General features: G+C 40.3%; 1 protein-coding gene across 1 annotated transcript; it reads right to left on the bottom strand.

The window, feature by feature from the left end:
• Window positions 1-12,446: 12,446 nt before the first annotated feature.
• Window positions 12,447-15,681, bottom strand: LOC131240532 (MDIS1-interacting receptor like kinase 2-like). Its single transcript, XM_058238811.1, has 2 exons — window positions 13,029-15,681; window positions 12,447-12,915 (listed from the first exon to the last, which is right to left on the bottom strand). The coding sequence occupies exons 1-2, from the start codon at window positions 15,670-15,672 to the stop codon at window positions 12,560-12,562; spliced, it is 3,000 nt and encodes a 999-aa protein (XP_058094794.1). The 5' UTR covers window positions 15,673-15,681; the 3' UTR covers window positions 12,447-12,559.
• Between the last annotated feature and the right edge of the window lie 293 nt (window positions 15,682-15,974).

The following is a 15,974-nucleotide window of genomic DNA, read 5'->3' on the forward strand; positions in this document are numbered from 1 at the left end:
TCCGTTATTTAAATGGGCAACAACGAGCGAACCAGTTTGGAAGATGGTGTTGCCGGGTACATCTTTTTCAATCATTTGGTCCGCTTGAATCAAGGATGGGAATGGTCTTTGTGCCCTATGCCTAAAATTGAATCACACAACTGGTGTTTGGTATGAAATTTAGAAACAAAGTGAGGTCTTGGTATCGATCCCTAGTGGGGGTGGCTAACATGGAGTATGTGTACTGACATGGGTGTGTAATAACAAGCTACCCCCAAAAAAAAAAAAGCTATTATTTATTATTCCTCATCTAAGTTAGGGTCCACAAATTGGGGGTGTTTAGATTATGTGCACATGCATTTATTGGATAACCATAAGTTCAGTCTGCCTTTTGGTATAGAATGTTTAAAACAACATGTTCATAGGATGATTATAGCTAAAATGAGGATGCTGATATGGATGACCGACAAGATAAGGGAGGATGGAATTAAAAATGAATATATTGGGGAAAACTTGGGAGTAGTATCAATAGGAAACGGAAAATAGACTTAGTTTGGTTATATGTAATGGAGACTGATAATTGCTCATGTTAGGAGGAGCGAGTGGGCACATGTTGGAGTCTCTAAGCAGGTAAGAGGAAGGCCCAAGAGGACGTGGATAGAAATAGTTAGAAAAGCTTGGTAACCTATGATCTAGTTGAAGGTACAGCTTTTGATAGAATGGACTAGTGGAATAGGATTCAAGTAGCTGCCCCTAATTAACTAGGATAAGGCTTAGATGATGATGGTGACGACATATCTCTGAGCCCCATTCATAAAATTAAAAACCCTAGTGTAGAAATTCTCAAGTGAAGCATTTTGGTTCACTATTTCCTATGCTTCCCAAACTATAATACTTCTTACAGATGTTATAGCTTTATTGAGTGGGCTTATCTCAATGATCCATCTTAAATGAAGACTTTTTATGTCATTTGATGATTTTTAAAGAATGTACCACTTTAAGCTCTATCATGTGTGAATACTCAATTACAAGCGGTAAATAATTAACAAGTTATTCATATGTAGACAAGTCTACTGTAAATAGATTACAGCTTAAAAGCTAAATAAGACAAACTATAAACACCTTACACATGTAGTAAACAGATTACAAAAGAAGGCATCTACTGCATAGACATAAAACAGAGAAAAAATACCCATTTTTTGGGTGGAAAATCCTTCTACTGGCGGTGCAGAGCCTAATAACGACTCTCCTTCTCCAATCTCCGTGATCTCGAGTGTACCACACCACAGGAAAATAGGAAAATAGTGGTAATTGAACATCCACCATGGCCCACCGTAATGCTTATTTGACATCCAACCTATTGATCAAGCCACACATAACTGGATGAATGGAAAATACAAATATAAGCTTATACAAAACTTTTGTAGCCTCCAGGAAATTTTTTATGGGTGGGCGCTCAATTACCCTTGTTTTCCCCTGTTTCTTATGGATCTGCTTCATTTCTGGGATCATGCTATGAAATGCCATAAACTGATATGAAAAAATGGATAGATGGCATGGATAAAACACATACCTCATGATGGCCCATGGAGCATCAACTGGTAATAACTCGTTGCTATTAGCGTAAGTTGGACAGGACTCAGCCCAGCCCAAGCCCAGGCTGTTGACAGCTATAGTTTCCAGGCAATGGCAATGCTTTGTTTTCTTTTACTTTGTAAAGCGTCAGTGGTTCGGTGGACCAAACAGTTGATATGATGTTGCACACTAGTGGATATCTACTGTATTGCATAAGAATATTATATTTGCTTGTCCGTGACAATATTAGCGGAACACCGCCAAGGCAATTTGTGCCAGAGAAAGATTGAAGAGGAGGGCATGCAAGATCTTCGCTATTCATGAGCCATGTTACCTCGAATATAGGTTGCTGGTTGTGTTATTATAACAATCAATTTTCTCATGTCTATGGCCCACCTCGTAAGAGGGTCCTATTTTTGGGCCAATGGATCAGCATACCGAGCCTTCCTAATCACATATATTATGTGTCAAGAATCATCTATACAGTCTCTTCTTGTGCAAATTGACTCTTACTCTCTTCTGCATTTCCTCAAATTTCAGGCATAATTTGAACGATAAGTTCAATGTTGTAAGCTTGGATCCATCACTTACACAAAGAACAAACACATCCACAATTTATTCAAAGTGGCAGAGGGAGGGACTAGTTTGGGGTTAGTGGTCCGCTATGAAACATATCAACCATTCAAACCCCAAACAGAGGCACAACCCATGGACCCATGGCCCAATCCTTAACCGTTAACTAATTGGGTTAAGAATTTGATGTAGAGTGGGTCGCGGACAGTTTCATGGCCAAGATGGATCAAAAAAGGCCTGGTCGACGACAAAAGTGATCCGGACCATCGGACCTTAGATCGGGCGTATCTCGCAATCCGAAATGAGTTATCTGACGTAAGATATATAATTTTGGGGTAGAACGAGCTACTTTAGCCACCCAACCCAGCTATGCAGGGTTACGCAGCTCGGAATTGCAAAAAACCCCTTGATCGACGGTCGTTTCCCTATTTTAATTTCATTTTTATTATAAATAGTAAGTTTTAGTTTGATTGTAACTCTTCATCTGTCGGGCTCTAGGAGTTGCGCCCAACGTGAAAAGAGCTTAAAATAATTAGGAGAACGGTTCGGTGAAGCCAAATAGGATGTTCACTCCCCAAGTATAAGGTTGTGATGTAGTAATAAACTTGGTAAGACCGAGGTCGAATCCACAGAGACTGAAACTTGTACGTGATCTGGAACTAATTAGATCTAGAACTAGCAAAAGATGTAATCTAAATCAAATAGAATTTTAAGAATAATTGTGAAATAAATTATCTAAAACTAAAGAGAAATCAGAGGTAAGAAAACTAGGGATTCAGAGGATCCACTTGTAGAGATCAGGGAGATCTTACGCCTACTTCAAGAATTATAGAAATTAACTGAACTTACCTGATATAAGTTTCAAGAGATGAAAGGTATAGGAATTAGAATGGATTCCATCACCAAACCATGCCCAGGAGACAAAGTAAACAACAGAATTAAACTAATTACCAACCAATCAATATGTTATGAGGGTTAGGAAGGACACCGTCATCCAACCATGCCCATAAGACTATAGTGAACAACAGGGTTTCCTGACGTCATAAACATAAAAAAGAAATGAAGAAATATGCTCAAAGTCATCGCAGACCTATTGTAATTTTAGTCACAACAGACCATTAAAAACTGAAAATATTCCCTTACAATCAACCCAATACCAAATCCATTCAGTTTAAACAAGAATTAAAGGCATAAAATTCTTCCCATCACGCTACAAGCTTCACCCCTTAGCCCTAGCTAAGGGGTTCAGCCAGACATGGATGGCTGATTCTCTTAAAAATAAAACAAACAAAGTAAAATAAAAATAATCAGAAAAAGACAAAAGATAAACTCTCTATCTTCTCTCTCTCTCCCTCGCAATCGTCTAAGCTTTGGATCCTCCCCCCACTTTTTCTCTCTCTTCTCCTCCTTTATAGAAGCGTTAGGCGCAATCCTCTGGTTCCTGGCGTCCGTGCAGAAAGCTCCTAGAAAGCTTCTTATGCAGCCTGGCGGTGTAGCAGCGTGCGCAGCAAAAAAAACGCAAAAAGCACTTGCGTTTGGATTGAGATTTTGGATGACTAATCGTCCAAACTCGGAATCTGACTTCTTGGTGGGGTTCAAGATCCCCTACTGTATCACTTGAACGGTCTGGATCATTGATCCGATCGTGATTGACATCACATAAGGGGCCACGGAAAGTGGCAGCGTCCGGGTGCTGCTTGGACTCTCTGCCTACGCAGGACCTGCGCTGAGCTACTGGTGAGGCCCATGATCAGCGTCGGTGAGGAGATCTACTCCGTCCATTGGATGTACAATGAGAAACCGTTCGGGAGTGACAAGATTGGCTCGATTTCGGTGTGGCCCGCAAGATCTATCTTGTCACTGTCTGTCTGCCATTTGGACAGTAAAAAACTAGTCGCCGATGTCATCTGGAAGTCCGTCAACGAGCCGATGGTCAAGCTTACAGTCTGGAGTGAATAAATGGTGTGGATCATCTAAATCCATGATGATGGTGGCCCACTGCTACTTCCCGTGGTCGGCTGCGTGTGAAAGAAAAATAGAGACTGTTTCCGTCTCTATTTATGAAATCGGGTGGGTGCGGGAAACGCAGTCAAACTGCGTGTTAGGTGCGAGTGCACATCCAGTGCGTACTTTCTCTCACATAAATGGGTCCCACCTTGATGCATGTAATAAATCCGCTCCATCCATCTCTTTTCTCAAAATATTTAAACGGTTGGGACCAAAAATGGAGTATATCCATACATCAGGTGGGCCCTAAATCAGAGTTTTATGGGCTGATATGTCCGTTAGGCTACTTCCACAAGGATCCAATAACTAAAATTTGATATGTACGGTTAATTTGGGTTCCTCAGGCCAGATATAAAGTTTCGAGCTAAACGGATGGTGGGAACCCTATGATCTTGCATTCTGGACCAATTTCGGGCCACTTGAGCTTCAGTTTCTCAATTTTCACGGATCCCTGGCGTGTAATTCCGTCGATCTTGGTCCCCTGGGGCTTGTCTCATGCTTTGGTGAATTCAGAGCGTCAATCCATACATTTAGCATCATTTTTCAGTCCAGGTTCTTAAACACACCCTGCATTACAAACATGATTAATTCAGGCCGTTAAGCAATATCATAATCATAAATCCATGCAATCAATGGGATTTAATATGCAATATTTGACCCTCAACATAGGACACTTACTATTTTTGGCCGAAAACCTTGCACACTAGTAGACATCACGACCGTCTATAAATAGTAAGTTTACTATTTATAGTAAGTCGCAGATTCTAAGAGTTTGAGTTGTAGTTTGATTCTGATTTTTTTCTCATTGCTTAGTACCCTTATTTAAAGGGTTGTGAACTCATTTTTAATCATTCATCAATCAATTTTAAATTTATTAGAATTTATTTCTATTTTCTGCTTTCTTTCCTCGTGGATTCGAGAAGTCTCTATGAGGAGTCCAGAGAAGTTCCGTGGATTCGGAATAATTATCCTCTTGAGGAAGACGGTGCTCGACCTCACGTCCTCCCTTGCGTCAGAATTTAGTTTAAAATTTAATATGTGGTCCCATTTTTCAACAAATTATTAGGACCAAGCACCACTCTTTCGACCCATTTACTTAAGGGCTCGTATTTCAAGCCCATTAGTAACTTTGTTATATTTGAGAATTGAAACTTTTTGTTAATACTTATGTGCGTGCTAGAAACTGTTTGATATTAGGAATCAGTCAGCCATAACTTGATTCATTTACTTTAACAACCTTTGTTTTCTGGCGAAAACCAAAGCATAGCCCAATAAGTACAACTAAGCCCAAGGTAGAAGCAAGCTCTCACCATTAAAAATTTCCCGGGGCCTGCTATAATGTTTCTGCCATCCAACCTATTGATTAGGTCACACAAACCTAGCTGAAGGAAAACACAAATATCAATTTCATCCAAAACCTTTTAATTGATGGTAAGGTTATCTTAGAAACTAAAAAATGTGGCTACTAACCGAATGATGGCTTAGATTTCATCCGCAAAAGCCAACCAACAGCTTATCTTTTACCCGCACAAGTCTTTCCACCTGAGTTTCTCTCTCTGATTTCCAAAATGCAGTTTCTGATATGGATGCTGGGAATTACTTTTGTTTGATGAGGAAGAATAACTTCATGTGGATGAGATCTACCCCATCAATAAGGTGTGCCGGATCAGCACTAACAAATCAAGCTGATTCAAAAGTCAGGTGGTACACACCATGAGAAACAGTTGAGATGAGAAGTCTCACCATTACAATAGTCCAAGTTATACGTGGTGCCCACCGTGATGTGTGTATACCATCCAATCCATTCATCTCACATTTCATACCAAGATTAATTGATTCGCCGAAAATTAGGACATTCTACTACTACTCGTGTTGGCCAAACTACGTGAATTTTGTTAGGAATGATTTTACACCATTTCCTATGGTGTAGCTAATGTAAGTTTTGAATTTCCAGGATTCATAGTGAAAATTTGACGGCCCAACTGATGGACAAGGTGGATCAGATGCACGTTTATCCCACATAGTAATTAGTTAATTAGCTAGCAAAATTCATCCCCTCCATGTGCCTACGCAATTCAGGCTATTGTAGACCCCAATTCTCTCTTCCTTCCTCTCTCCATGTGGTTGTGCACCACATCTCCAGGTTAACAGTTTCAGGCTATAAATGAACCTCAACACAATTAAGCATACCTAAGCCCGCCTATTGGCAATCTGGCCCATGAGCTTAACAGACTCAGACCATTGCCAGCTCTAATTTAATTAATGGTCCACTTAAGCCTTAGCTGTGAAAAATAACACCTTGTAATAGACTAGGCTTGACAAACCCAAACAAATCAGTTTAAATCCAAACCAAACCCATCCATTCACGGCCCCACTTCTTGGAAATTTGCAAAACCTTGTAATGGACTAGGCTTGACAAACCCAAACAAATCAGTTTAAATCCAAACCAAACCCATCCATTCACAGCTCCACTTCTTGGAAATTTGCAAAACCTGACAAAAATGGAGACTTTGACTCTAAAAGTCACTAGATTGTTTGTTCTAATTATGCAACCATGGATAGGAAAAACAAGTGGTGTGTATTAGTTACAATAAAGGAGATCCAATCACTGGATTAGACTACACATGATGTGGAGTCTATTGGGGAAGGATGAGAAGACAAGGGACGAGAGAGATGGGAGATGAGAGAGAGTATGTGAAAATTACTTGAAACTTATAATTCTAATTAGGATTCTAAAAATTAAGAAAATAAATCATTTTGCAAGCATAACACCATAACATTATAAGACCAATTAGTGTTCCAAACCCATTTTATTAACATAATGCGTTATGCTATAATGCATCATTTTTATAATTTATAGTTAGGTAGATGATTAGCAATCCAAATGGACCCTAGAAGTTAGATTATTGGTTTTTCCAGTCAAGTCTGCTTTGGACGTGACGCAGGGGAGGACGTGAGGTCGAGCACCGTCTTCCTCAAGAGGATAACTATTCTGAATCCATGGAACTTCTCTGGACTCCTCACAGAGACTTCTCGAATCCACGAGAAAAGAAAGTAAAAAATAGAAATAAATTCTAATAAATTTGAAATTGATTAATGAATGAATAAAAACAAGTTCACAAGCCTTTAAATAGGGGTACCAAGCTATGGGAAAGAAATCAGAATCAAACTACAACTAAAAATCCTCGAATTCGCGACTTACTATAAATAGTAAACTTACCATTTATAGACAGTCGTGATGTCTACTAGTGCGCAAGGTTTTCGGCCAAAAATAGTAAGTGTCCTATTTGACTTTACCAAACCGTTCTCCTAATTATTCTAAGCTCTTTTCACGTTGGGCACAACTCCTAAAGCCCGGCGGATGAAGAGTTATAATCAAACTAAAACTTATTATTTATAGTAAAAACGAAATTAAAATAGGGAAACGACCGTCGATCTAGGGGTTTTTCGCAATTCCGGGTTGCCCAACCCGGCGTGGCGGGGTTGGTTGGCTAAAGTAGCTCGTTCTACCTCAAAATCATATATTTTACATAAGATAACTCATTCTGGATTGCGAGATACGCCCGATCTAAAGGCCTTTTTTGATCCATCTTGGCCATGAAACTGTTCGCGACCCGCTCTACATCAGGACGTTTATCCAACTCAAGGGAGAAACAAAAGTCTGTCTTGGCCTCCTTCCATCACAGCTCATCTTATTATCATTGCATGACTAATGACTTCACTCGTTTCTTTTTTACTTTAGGATTGTAATTTTTTTTACTTTCCATGTCTTGAAAAACGTGCCTATCTGATCATCAGGTGGGCCACACCTGTTGAAAGTAAATGAATGGTTATTAGAAAAAGACCAATGGTTCAAATCATGTGCCCTCCATGATGAACATATGTGCATGATTTTAGATGCATGCATGGTACTCACACAGTGATGACCTGTGATAAGTGGATCAGATTTTGCATAGGTGACCTATTTCTATGCAGTAGGGGCCAGTTTCAAAGTTCAGGCGAGCAGGTACAACCTGCATTTCTCATTAAACTGCTGCAAGTTATATGTGGGGTCCACCGTGGTGTGTGTATACCATCTAATCCACTCATCTCACATTCCACACCAGGATTAATTGATTCTCCAAAAATAAGGACATTCTAAAGCTTTTAGTAATGATTTTACACCCTTCCCTATAGTGTAGCTAATGTGAGTCTTAAATTTCTCTGAATTTCTAGAATACATGGTGAAAATTTGATGGCCCACCTGATGGACCGGGTGGATCTGATGCATATTTGTCCACACATAGTGATTAATTATTTAGCTAGTGCAAGCCATCCTCTCCATGTGCCTATGCAATTTAGGCTATTGTAGTCCTGATTTCTCTCTTCCTTCTTCTCTCCAAGTTGTTGCACGCACATCTCTTAGTTTATTTACAGTTTAAGGCCAAAAATGAAGCACAAGTCAATAAGACCACTGCCGGCTCTAATTTAATGGTTCCCTTGAGTTTGGGTTGTGCAAAATAAAACCTTGTAATAGACTAGGCAAGCTCAAACAAATCAGTTAAAATCTAGACCTAATCCATCCATTCTCGGGCCCCATTCCTTGGAAATTTGCAAAACCTAACAAAAAAAACGAGACTTGACTTTAAAAGTTGCTAGAGTTGATTGTCCATCCAATCCTAGATAGGAAAAAGGAGCAGTACATATTGATTACAACAGGGGAGATCCTATCACTCGTTTGGACTAAACATGGTGTGGGTACCACCGGGGAGAGGATGAGCGAGATGTGAGAGAGAGGAAGAGAGTATGAAAATGACTTAAAGCTCAGAATTCTACTTCAGGTTTTTAAAAATGACAAAAAGAAGTCATGATGCATGCACAATACCTTATAATTATAATCCTAATGTGTGTTCCAAACGGTTAAGCATAATGCATCATTTTAAAAATTTATAATTAGGTTCATAACAAGCTATCTAAGTGGGCCTAGAATTCTTGAAATTATTGAGGGATCCGACCGGTCAAGTCTCTGCTTTGGAAGTTTACCAAAACTCAAGGGAGAAACAAGGTTCTTTCTTTGCCTTTCCATCATAGCTCATTTTATTGTCAGTTTTTGACTTCACTCTCATCTGTTTTACTTATAGGAATGCTAATTTGAGCACCTCACACATGGAATCAAGCCATACTTATAGGATCCTACCTTTTCTACTGATGTTTCTTAGTTTCTTTTATTCAAAGATAAACCAATGCCAACATAGCAACAATTACTTTAAAAGAATATTTGAATATATACATCTGACATATACACAACAAAGTATAATCAGCCTAAGAGCACTTTCATAATCATTGAGTATATAATACATCATCCCACCGTAATTAAGGTTATTGAGCATTCTACAAAACTAAACTCTTTCTCATCTCATGAAGTTCTACCCACATGGCTTAGTTAACGGGAAAAAAAAAAGCTAGGATGAGCGTGCTCATGCAATCCTTATCTTTTGCCTTCTAAATGTACCACAGCCACATTTGTCATTATTTGGACTAATAAGTTGAAAAGGATTTTCCTGCGATAGAGATGAGAAGAATCAAAAGCTTTCATATGGCCCACAAAACAATCGTAGGGCCACGGTAACAATTGCCTAATGTACACGTCACACCACATGCATTGTCCAGTGGAGACGGGATGCCCTGCCCACTAGGGTGGTCAGACAGCAACTTGATGGTTTATTATTTTCTATTGTTAACATCAAAAATTAAACTCATCTTGGATGGAACAGAATTACTAAATGTATGGAAGAAGTAAAAGTAAAGTGGAGAAAATTATTGGTCTGCTAATCAGATAAGCCATTATCAGTACCATCACGTAATTGATGGTTTGGCTCAACATTAGGTGTGGCCCACCTAATGAATCAATCAAATTGATTTTCGAGAAGGGTGATCTTCATGGTGGGGTCTACTTTTTTTTTCATGGCATAGATACCTTGCACAATTGTCATGCTAGTCAAAAAGTTGGTATGTCACCAAAGTTGCAGTGATCTGTTCAGCCATGAAAAATGATTTGGATGGTAAGTTCAATGGTGCATTTAGATGCTTTATGGAATTGAAAATTTTCCCACCTGATTAATGGATTGGCTTATCCCTTTCTGGTGGCCCCACCTAATGATTGGATCTTGCACACGTGTGCTGTGATTTGGGGTGGTAATGGGTCAGGTTGAGACTGGGCACAAAACCCGACCTTGGCATGATGGGTCAGGGTAATACTTGCTAATTAAATCAGACCGGGCTGGGCTAGGCAGGATGGATCAGGGTAATATGACTTGAGCCCAAGCTGGATTGACTTGTCTCTGTCAGTTGCACTGGGTCGACCTGGACTGAGTCGGGTCTGATCCAGATGAGTGGTTGTCAGCACAGAAAATAGAGGTGACTCGGTTTGCCCATCCAATTCACTCCCAAGTCAGCTGAGTTGCCACTTAAACTCAGAATCAAGCAAGTCAGCCGGAGATGTCTCTTAAAACCTTGATTACAATGTGTGGTTTCTGGCCTATGTTTCAGAAATCCCTCAGATTTGGAAAATCCTGTGCTTCATTTTTCTTCGATTGGATGCAGAGAATGTTAACTATTTTTGTTTCAAACAATTCCTTAGATCAGATGTCTAAGCTTATCTGATGAGTCTGAAAACTAGATAGACGGTTCTGATAACTGATTCTTCATCTAACAGCATGTACTCTGGAGAGATGAATCTACTGTATTCCCAATCTCACTGGCTCTTCCTTGTCAACTTGCTAGGAATTAATTTTCTCATTAGAGGAGCACCAATGCAAGCTTGAGCGCAGCCAGGACTCACATCTGAGCCATGTGTCATTTTGGCAGCCACTTTTAGATCAACCGGATTGAAGTTAGGCCAGCATTAGATAGCATTTGCATTCCCCACTCGTCTTTATTGATAGACGGCTGAAATCATCCATGTTAGTGAACATAGACATCATATATGTGTCATAAATGTGGGATATATAGTGGAAATCTTGTTACAAACTGCGGATGGAGTATAAGGCCAGAATGAAAGTCTAGATCGTGGCACATGCAGTCTATATGTATGTGTGTACGTAGCTGAAGTCTGCATGTTACCCATTTTTACAATCTCAATTATGATCTGATTCCCAGACCCTTTCTCATTAAATCATTGGCTGTATTTCAATGTTATCTGCAACTTGCAGGCTTTGATTTGGACGGTTATATTCGTTCAATGCTAGAGTTCTCTGCGGTTCCACCCATTAAATGGGTCCTAAGATTCCCAACAGATGAACTGTCTGGATCACTCAAAGATCACCCTTTCTTATATGTGGTGCTACTCCAAATGGACACTGCCAAAGATTACCCACCTGATGAGTTGACGGTCCTATCAATGTGCAAATGGATCTTCATACTGGACCTACTTGATACCAGAGTCACAGATTCATGTGCTGTGGATGGACATGGATTGTGTCCTACCCCCGTCTCTAGCCACCATCTGACATCTTCATATTGAATAGCTGTTTCATAAGATGAACATTGTTGGACGCTAAAGGTTTTTCATACATAGTGACTATGGCTTCCATTAATTCTTTTGTAGTTTTCATCTTGGATATATTGAAGGTGACGCTCTTAGACAAAGAAAGTTGGATCGTTCCTAAAGCCTTCCGATCCAATAAAAACCATTCATCATCTGTCATCTTTTCTGGTTTCTTCTCTAGATGTCTTTTCCTCCTATAGGAATATAGAGGTCCTTCTGATATAGATAATCCTCCATCTGCATCTTTCAGAAAGCAAAGTTTGAACTATTAAACTTCTCAATTCTAGTCTTCCCTTCTTCCATCAACGCTCCCAATAGAACTAAACCAATAGCTCTGATATTAGTTGTTGCGTAGCACGCCAACAATGCAGTGAACCGAGATCCAATCTCCGGTCTCACCCACAAACGATAAACAGAAAGAAATATAAAGTAGAAAAAGAATCAGAGCATTCCAAACAAACCACGAGATAAGATAAACGTGGAAAAACCCCAACGAGAATAAAAAACTATGGATGCAAACTTCCACTATGAAGAAAAACGAAAATTACAAGACAAAATACTAACTTCTCCCTTGGAAGTACAGAGAAAACCCTTTGCCCACATCTTAGAATTATTTCACATACCCTTAAAAAGCCCTAGGGACACCTATTTATAGTTTAGGCAACTTCCCTTTCGCACATCTACGAAAACTGACTCAAAAATCCGCAGTCCTCATCAAATCCGAAAATGAATCTGCATAACCTCGACTGGTCGAGCATAGGCCACAACCAATCGAGCACCTTGGAACTCAAAACCTGATGCTCGCTGGACTTTAAATTGAGCCAGTCCACGACTGGTCGAGCGGCCCCAGATGTAGCTCCACATCTCAACATTATTTTAATAATCTTCACATGTACATGATTACAACTCAAGGCCCAAAAGCTGATGAAATGTAATTCCATGGAGAGGCTGGTGAAGAAATGGCCTCTTGGCAGATAGCCGTTGAGACACATACTCCATGGATGGTCGAGATTGCGGATTGGGACGTAAGCATGCGAGTGCTAGCACCACTGCCAAAATGACTTCATTTGCAACTTCAACTGTGGGAGATGAGAGCCGTTGATCTAACACATTGATTATTAGTATGTTCTGCCCACTTGATGATGATAGGGAGGAGATTAGCTCTCCAGGATGACTTCCCATTATCACTTCCAGTGCCACCACTCCAAAGCTATAAACGTCGCACTTCTCAGTCACCTGCATTGTGTAAGCAAGTTCTGCATAGAAGAAATAAAATCATGTAACCGATTTAGCAGGCATCTGCAAATAAGGCAATTTAATCGATTTATCAGAAAGAAAGAAAAAAGGGCTGAATGTATCATGAATTTACCTGGCGCAGCGTATCCGCAGGTGCCTGCAAACGCAGTCCAGTTAGATGAACTGGGATTTAAATATCTCGCAGTTCCGAAATCAGAAACACAAGCTTCAAATCCCAAGTCCAACAAAACATTACTTGTCGATATGTCCCGATGAACTATCGGCGGAGTGCAATCATGGTGCAGGTAAGATAAAGCATCAGCAATTCCTTTAAGAGCCTTCATCCTCCTAATCCAATCAAATTCCACAGCTCTTTCCTCATTACTGAGAACAATCCACAAGCTTCTCCTTTCCATGAATTCATAGACCAAGAACTTGTGCTGGACATGTGAACAGAATCCATAAAGCTTCACGATGTTGCGGTGCCGAATTTTCAGTAACGCTTGTATTTCATTCCTAAAACAAATTTCATTGACAGATTCTCCACCTTCCGAAGAGCAAAGTTTCTTTACCGCCACTATCTGACCTGTCGGTAATTCTGCTTTATACACATTCCCAGATCCTCCTACTCCGATGCAGTACTTGTCGTCGAAATCCTCGGTTGCTACAATGATATCTTTGTACACAATCCTCCCATCATAATTCCATATTGAAAACAGATCGTTGTTGACTATGCGCATTTCCACTTCCTCTGTATTTCCAGCCATTCGATGGAAAATGGACACCACTTTGATAAAGACAAATATAAGAAGCAATGCTCCTAAAATAGGAACAATGACGAAGATTGCAACCATGTAGCCTTTTCTTCCACCACCATTGCCTGTCGAAGATGAATTACAAGATGGCAAGCCTTCAATTTCGCCACATAAACCTTTATTTTCTAAGAAAGCCTCGACCAGAGACTCCTTGAAAACTTTACTTTCAGGAATAGGACCCTCCAACTCATTATACGAAAAATCAATAGATGTCAAGCTGTTCATTGCCTCGAAAGAAGATGGAATTGAACCAGAGAGCCTGTTGTGGGAGAGATACAAATTTTCTAGCATTCGCAGATTTCCGAGCTGTGATGGTATCTCTCCAGTGAGCGAGTTTCGACTAAGATCTAGCATATCTTGTAAGAACACTAGATTCCCAATTTGAAATGGAATGCTCCCATTCAAATTGTTTTTGCTCAGCTTCAAAAGCCTCAGTTTAGAGCAATCCCCTAGTCGTTCCGGTATCGGCCCACTCAAGTTGTTTCCCGACAGGTCAAGAATCTCCAAACTGGATAGATTTCCAATTTCTAACGGAATCTCCCCAGAAAGTCTATTATCGTTTAAGCCCATGTTCAAGAGAGAAGACATACTCCCGAATTCTTTCGGAACCTCTCCTACCAGTTGGTTTGAAGAAAGGCTAAGTACTCCGAGTTGAGACAACTGCCCATACTCAGGCGGTATCCTACCCGAAATCATATTTCCCGATAAATGCAGCCACGTTAGATTTCGAAATTCTCCCCAATTTGATGGCAGTTCACCATAGAAGTTGTTATTGCTCAAATCAATGAATGCAAGATTCGGATATATGCCTAAATCTTCAGATATATTTCCTGTGAGCTGGTTTCCGTGGAGATCGAGTTTAGTTAAGCTAGTGCAGTTTTTAAAGCTTTTGGGGATGGGACCTGTGAAATTGTTCTTATATGCACTGAACCATTTGAGCGATCCGCCTCGGCATAGTTGTGGCAAATGGCCAGAGAAGTTGTTTTCACTCAAGGTTACCATATGCAATTTCATTAGATTTGAGAATTGTATTGAACCCGATAACTGATTCCTAAATAAGCCTAATCTGTTCAGGTTACTCAAATTGCCAAAAGATGTAGGAATTGGACCTGTGAGTTTGTTCGTCAGCAAGCCTAGGTCAACCAAATTCCGTAGGTTTCCCAGCTCATGTGGGATTGACCCAGAAATCTGATTGTCGAAGAGCTCCAAGATGGTGAGCTTGGTCAGGTTTCCTAATGCAGAAGGGATGGAACCTGTTATGGAGTTGATGAAGAGCCTTAACTCAATGAGATTCCTGAGATTTCCTATTTGTGGAGGGATGGAGCCGGAAATCTTGTTCCGCGAGAGGTTCATGATGGTAAGATCGGTTAGATTTCCTAAAACAGGAGGGATGGAACCAGAAATCTCATTGCGCGACAGGTTCAAGAGAGTAAGCTTGATCAAGTTTCCTAATGCCAATGGTACAGAACCGTTAAGAAGGTTATCAAACATGGCTAGCTCATTTAAGTTAATCAAGTCTCCTAATTGCGAAGGGATGGGACCGGAGAGTTTGTTCGTGGACAGATTAAGGAATGTGAGTTTAGAGAGAGTACCGATATCTGCCGGTATGGTTCCGAGGAGTGTGTTGTTATTGAGATCGAGACGGATGAGGTTTGGAAATGATGAGAAGCTCAAGTTATGGAGATTACCTTGCAAACCAGCACTCGGCAGGATGATTTCATTCACGCTTCCCGTGTCGTCGCATGCAATTCCAGTCCAATTGCATGGGGTTTTGGTGGTGGAATTGGTGAGTGACCATGAATTGAGAGTGGCTGGTGTTTGTGAGAGACTGGATTTCCATTTGAGAAGGGATTCTGCTTCTGATTCTTCTGATGTAACTGCTGTTGTTGTAGTTGCATCTGCGAAAAGCAGCATAAGCAATCCAATTGCTAAAAGAACGAAGAAGGTTTTCGCTTTGAGCATCTTTGGCTGATGATGATATTGAGATTCTCCACAATGGAAGCAGGTTCATGTGCATATATACTAAGAAAACAGAGGCTATAAGGTGCTGTGGGGCCTGCATCAACTTTGCATCCGATCCACCCCATCCGAAATCGGATTGCGTACTGAGTTACGCAGTACACTCTTTTCGTACTTAGTAAACTCTGTTGGGCCCACCGTGAATGTATTTGGTCTATCCATGATATCGATCCGTTTTTCCATATTATTTTAGGGGTTGAGACCAAAATTTAAGCGTACCTAAAGATCAAGTAGACCATACCATA

This window comes from Magnolia sinica, chromosome 3 (genome assembly GCF_029962835.1).
Source record: "Magnolia sinica isolate HGM2019 chromosome 3, MsV1, whole genome shotgun sequence".
Classification (NCBI taxonomy): Eukaryota; Viridiplantae; Streptophyta; class Magnoliopsida; order Magnoliales; family Magnoliaceae; genus Magnolia; species Magnolia sinica.

Coding starts and splice junctions, on each gene's coding strand:
- LOC131240532 (XM_058238811.1), bottom strand. CDS start 15,672: ATGCTCAAAGCGAAAACCTTCTTCGTTCTTTTAGCAATTGGATTGCTT. Junction 12,916..13,028: donor CTGCGGATACGCTGCGCCAG/GTAAATTCATGA, acceptor TCTTCTATGCAG/AACTTGCTTACACAATGCAG.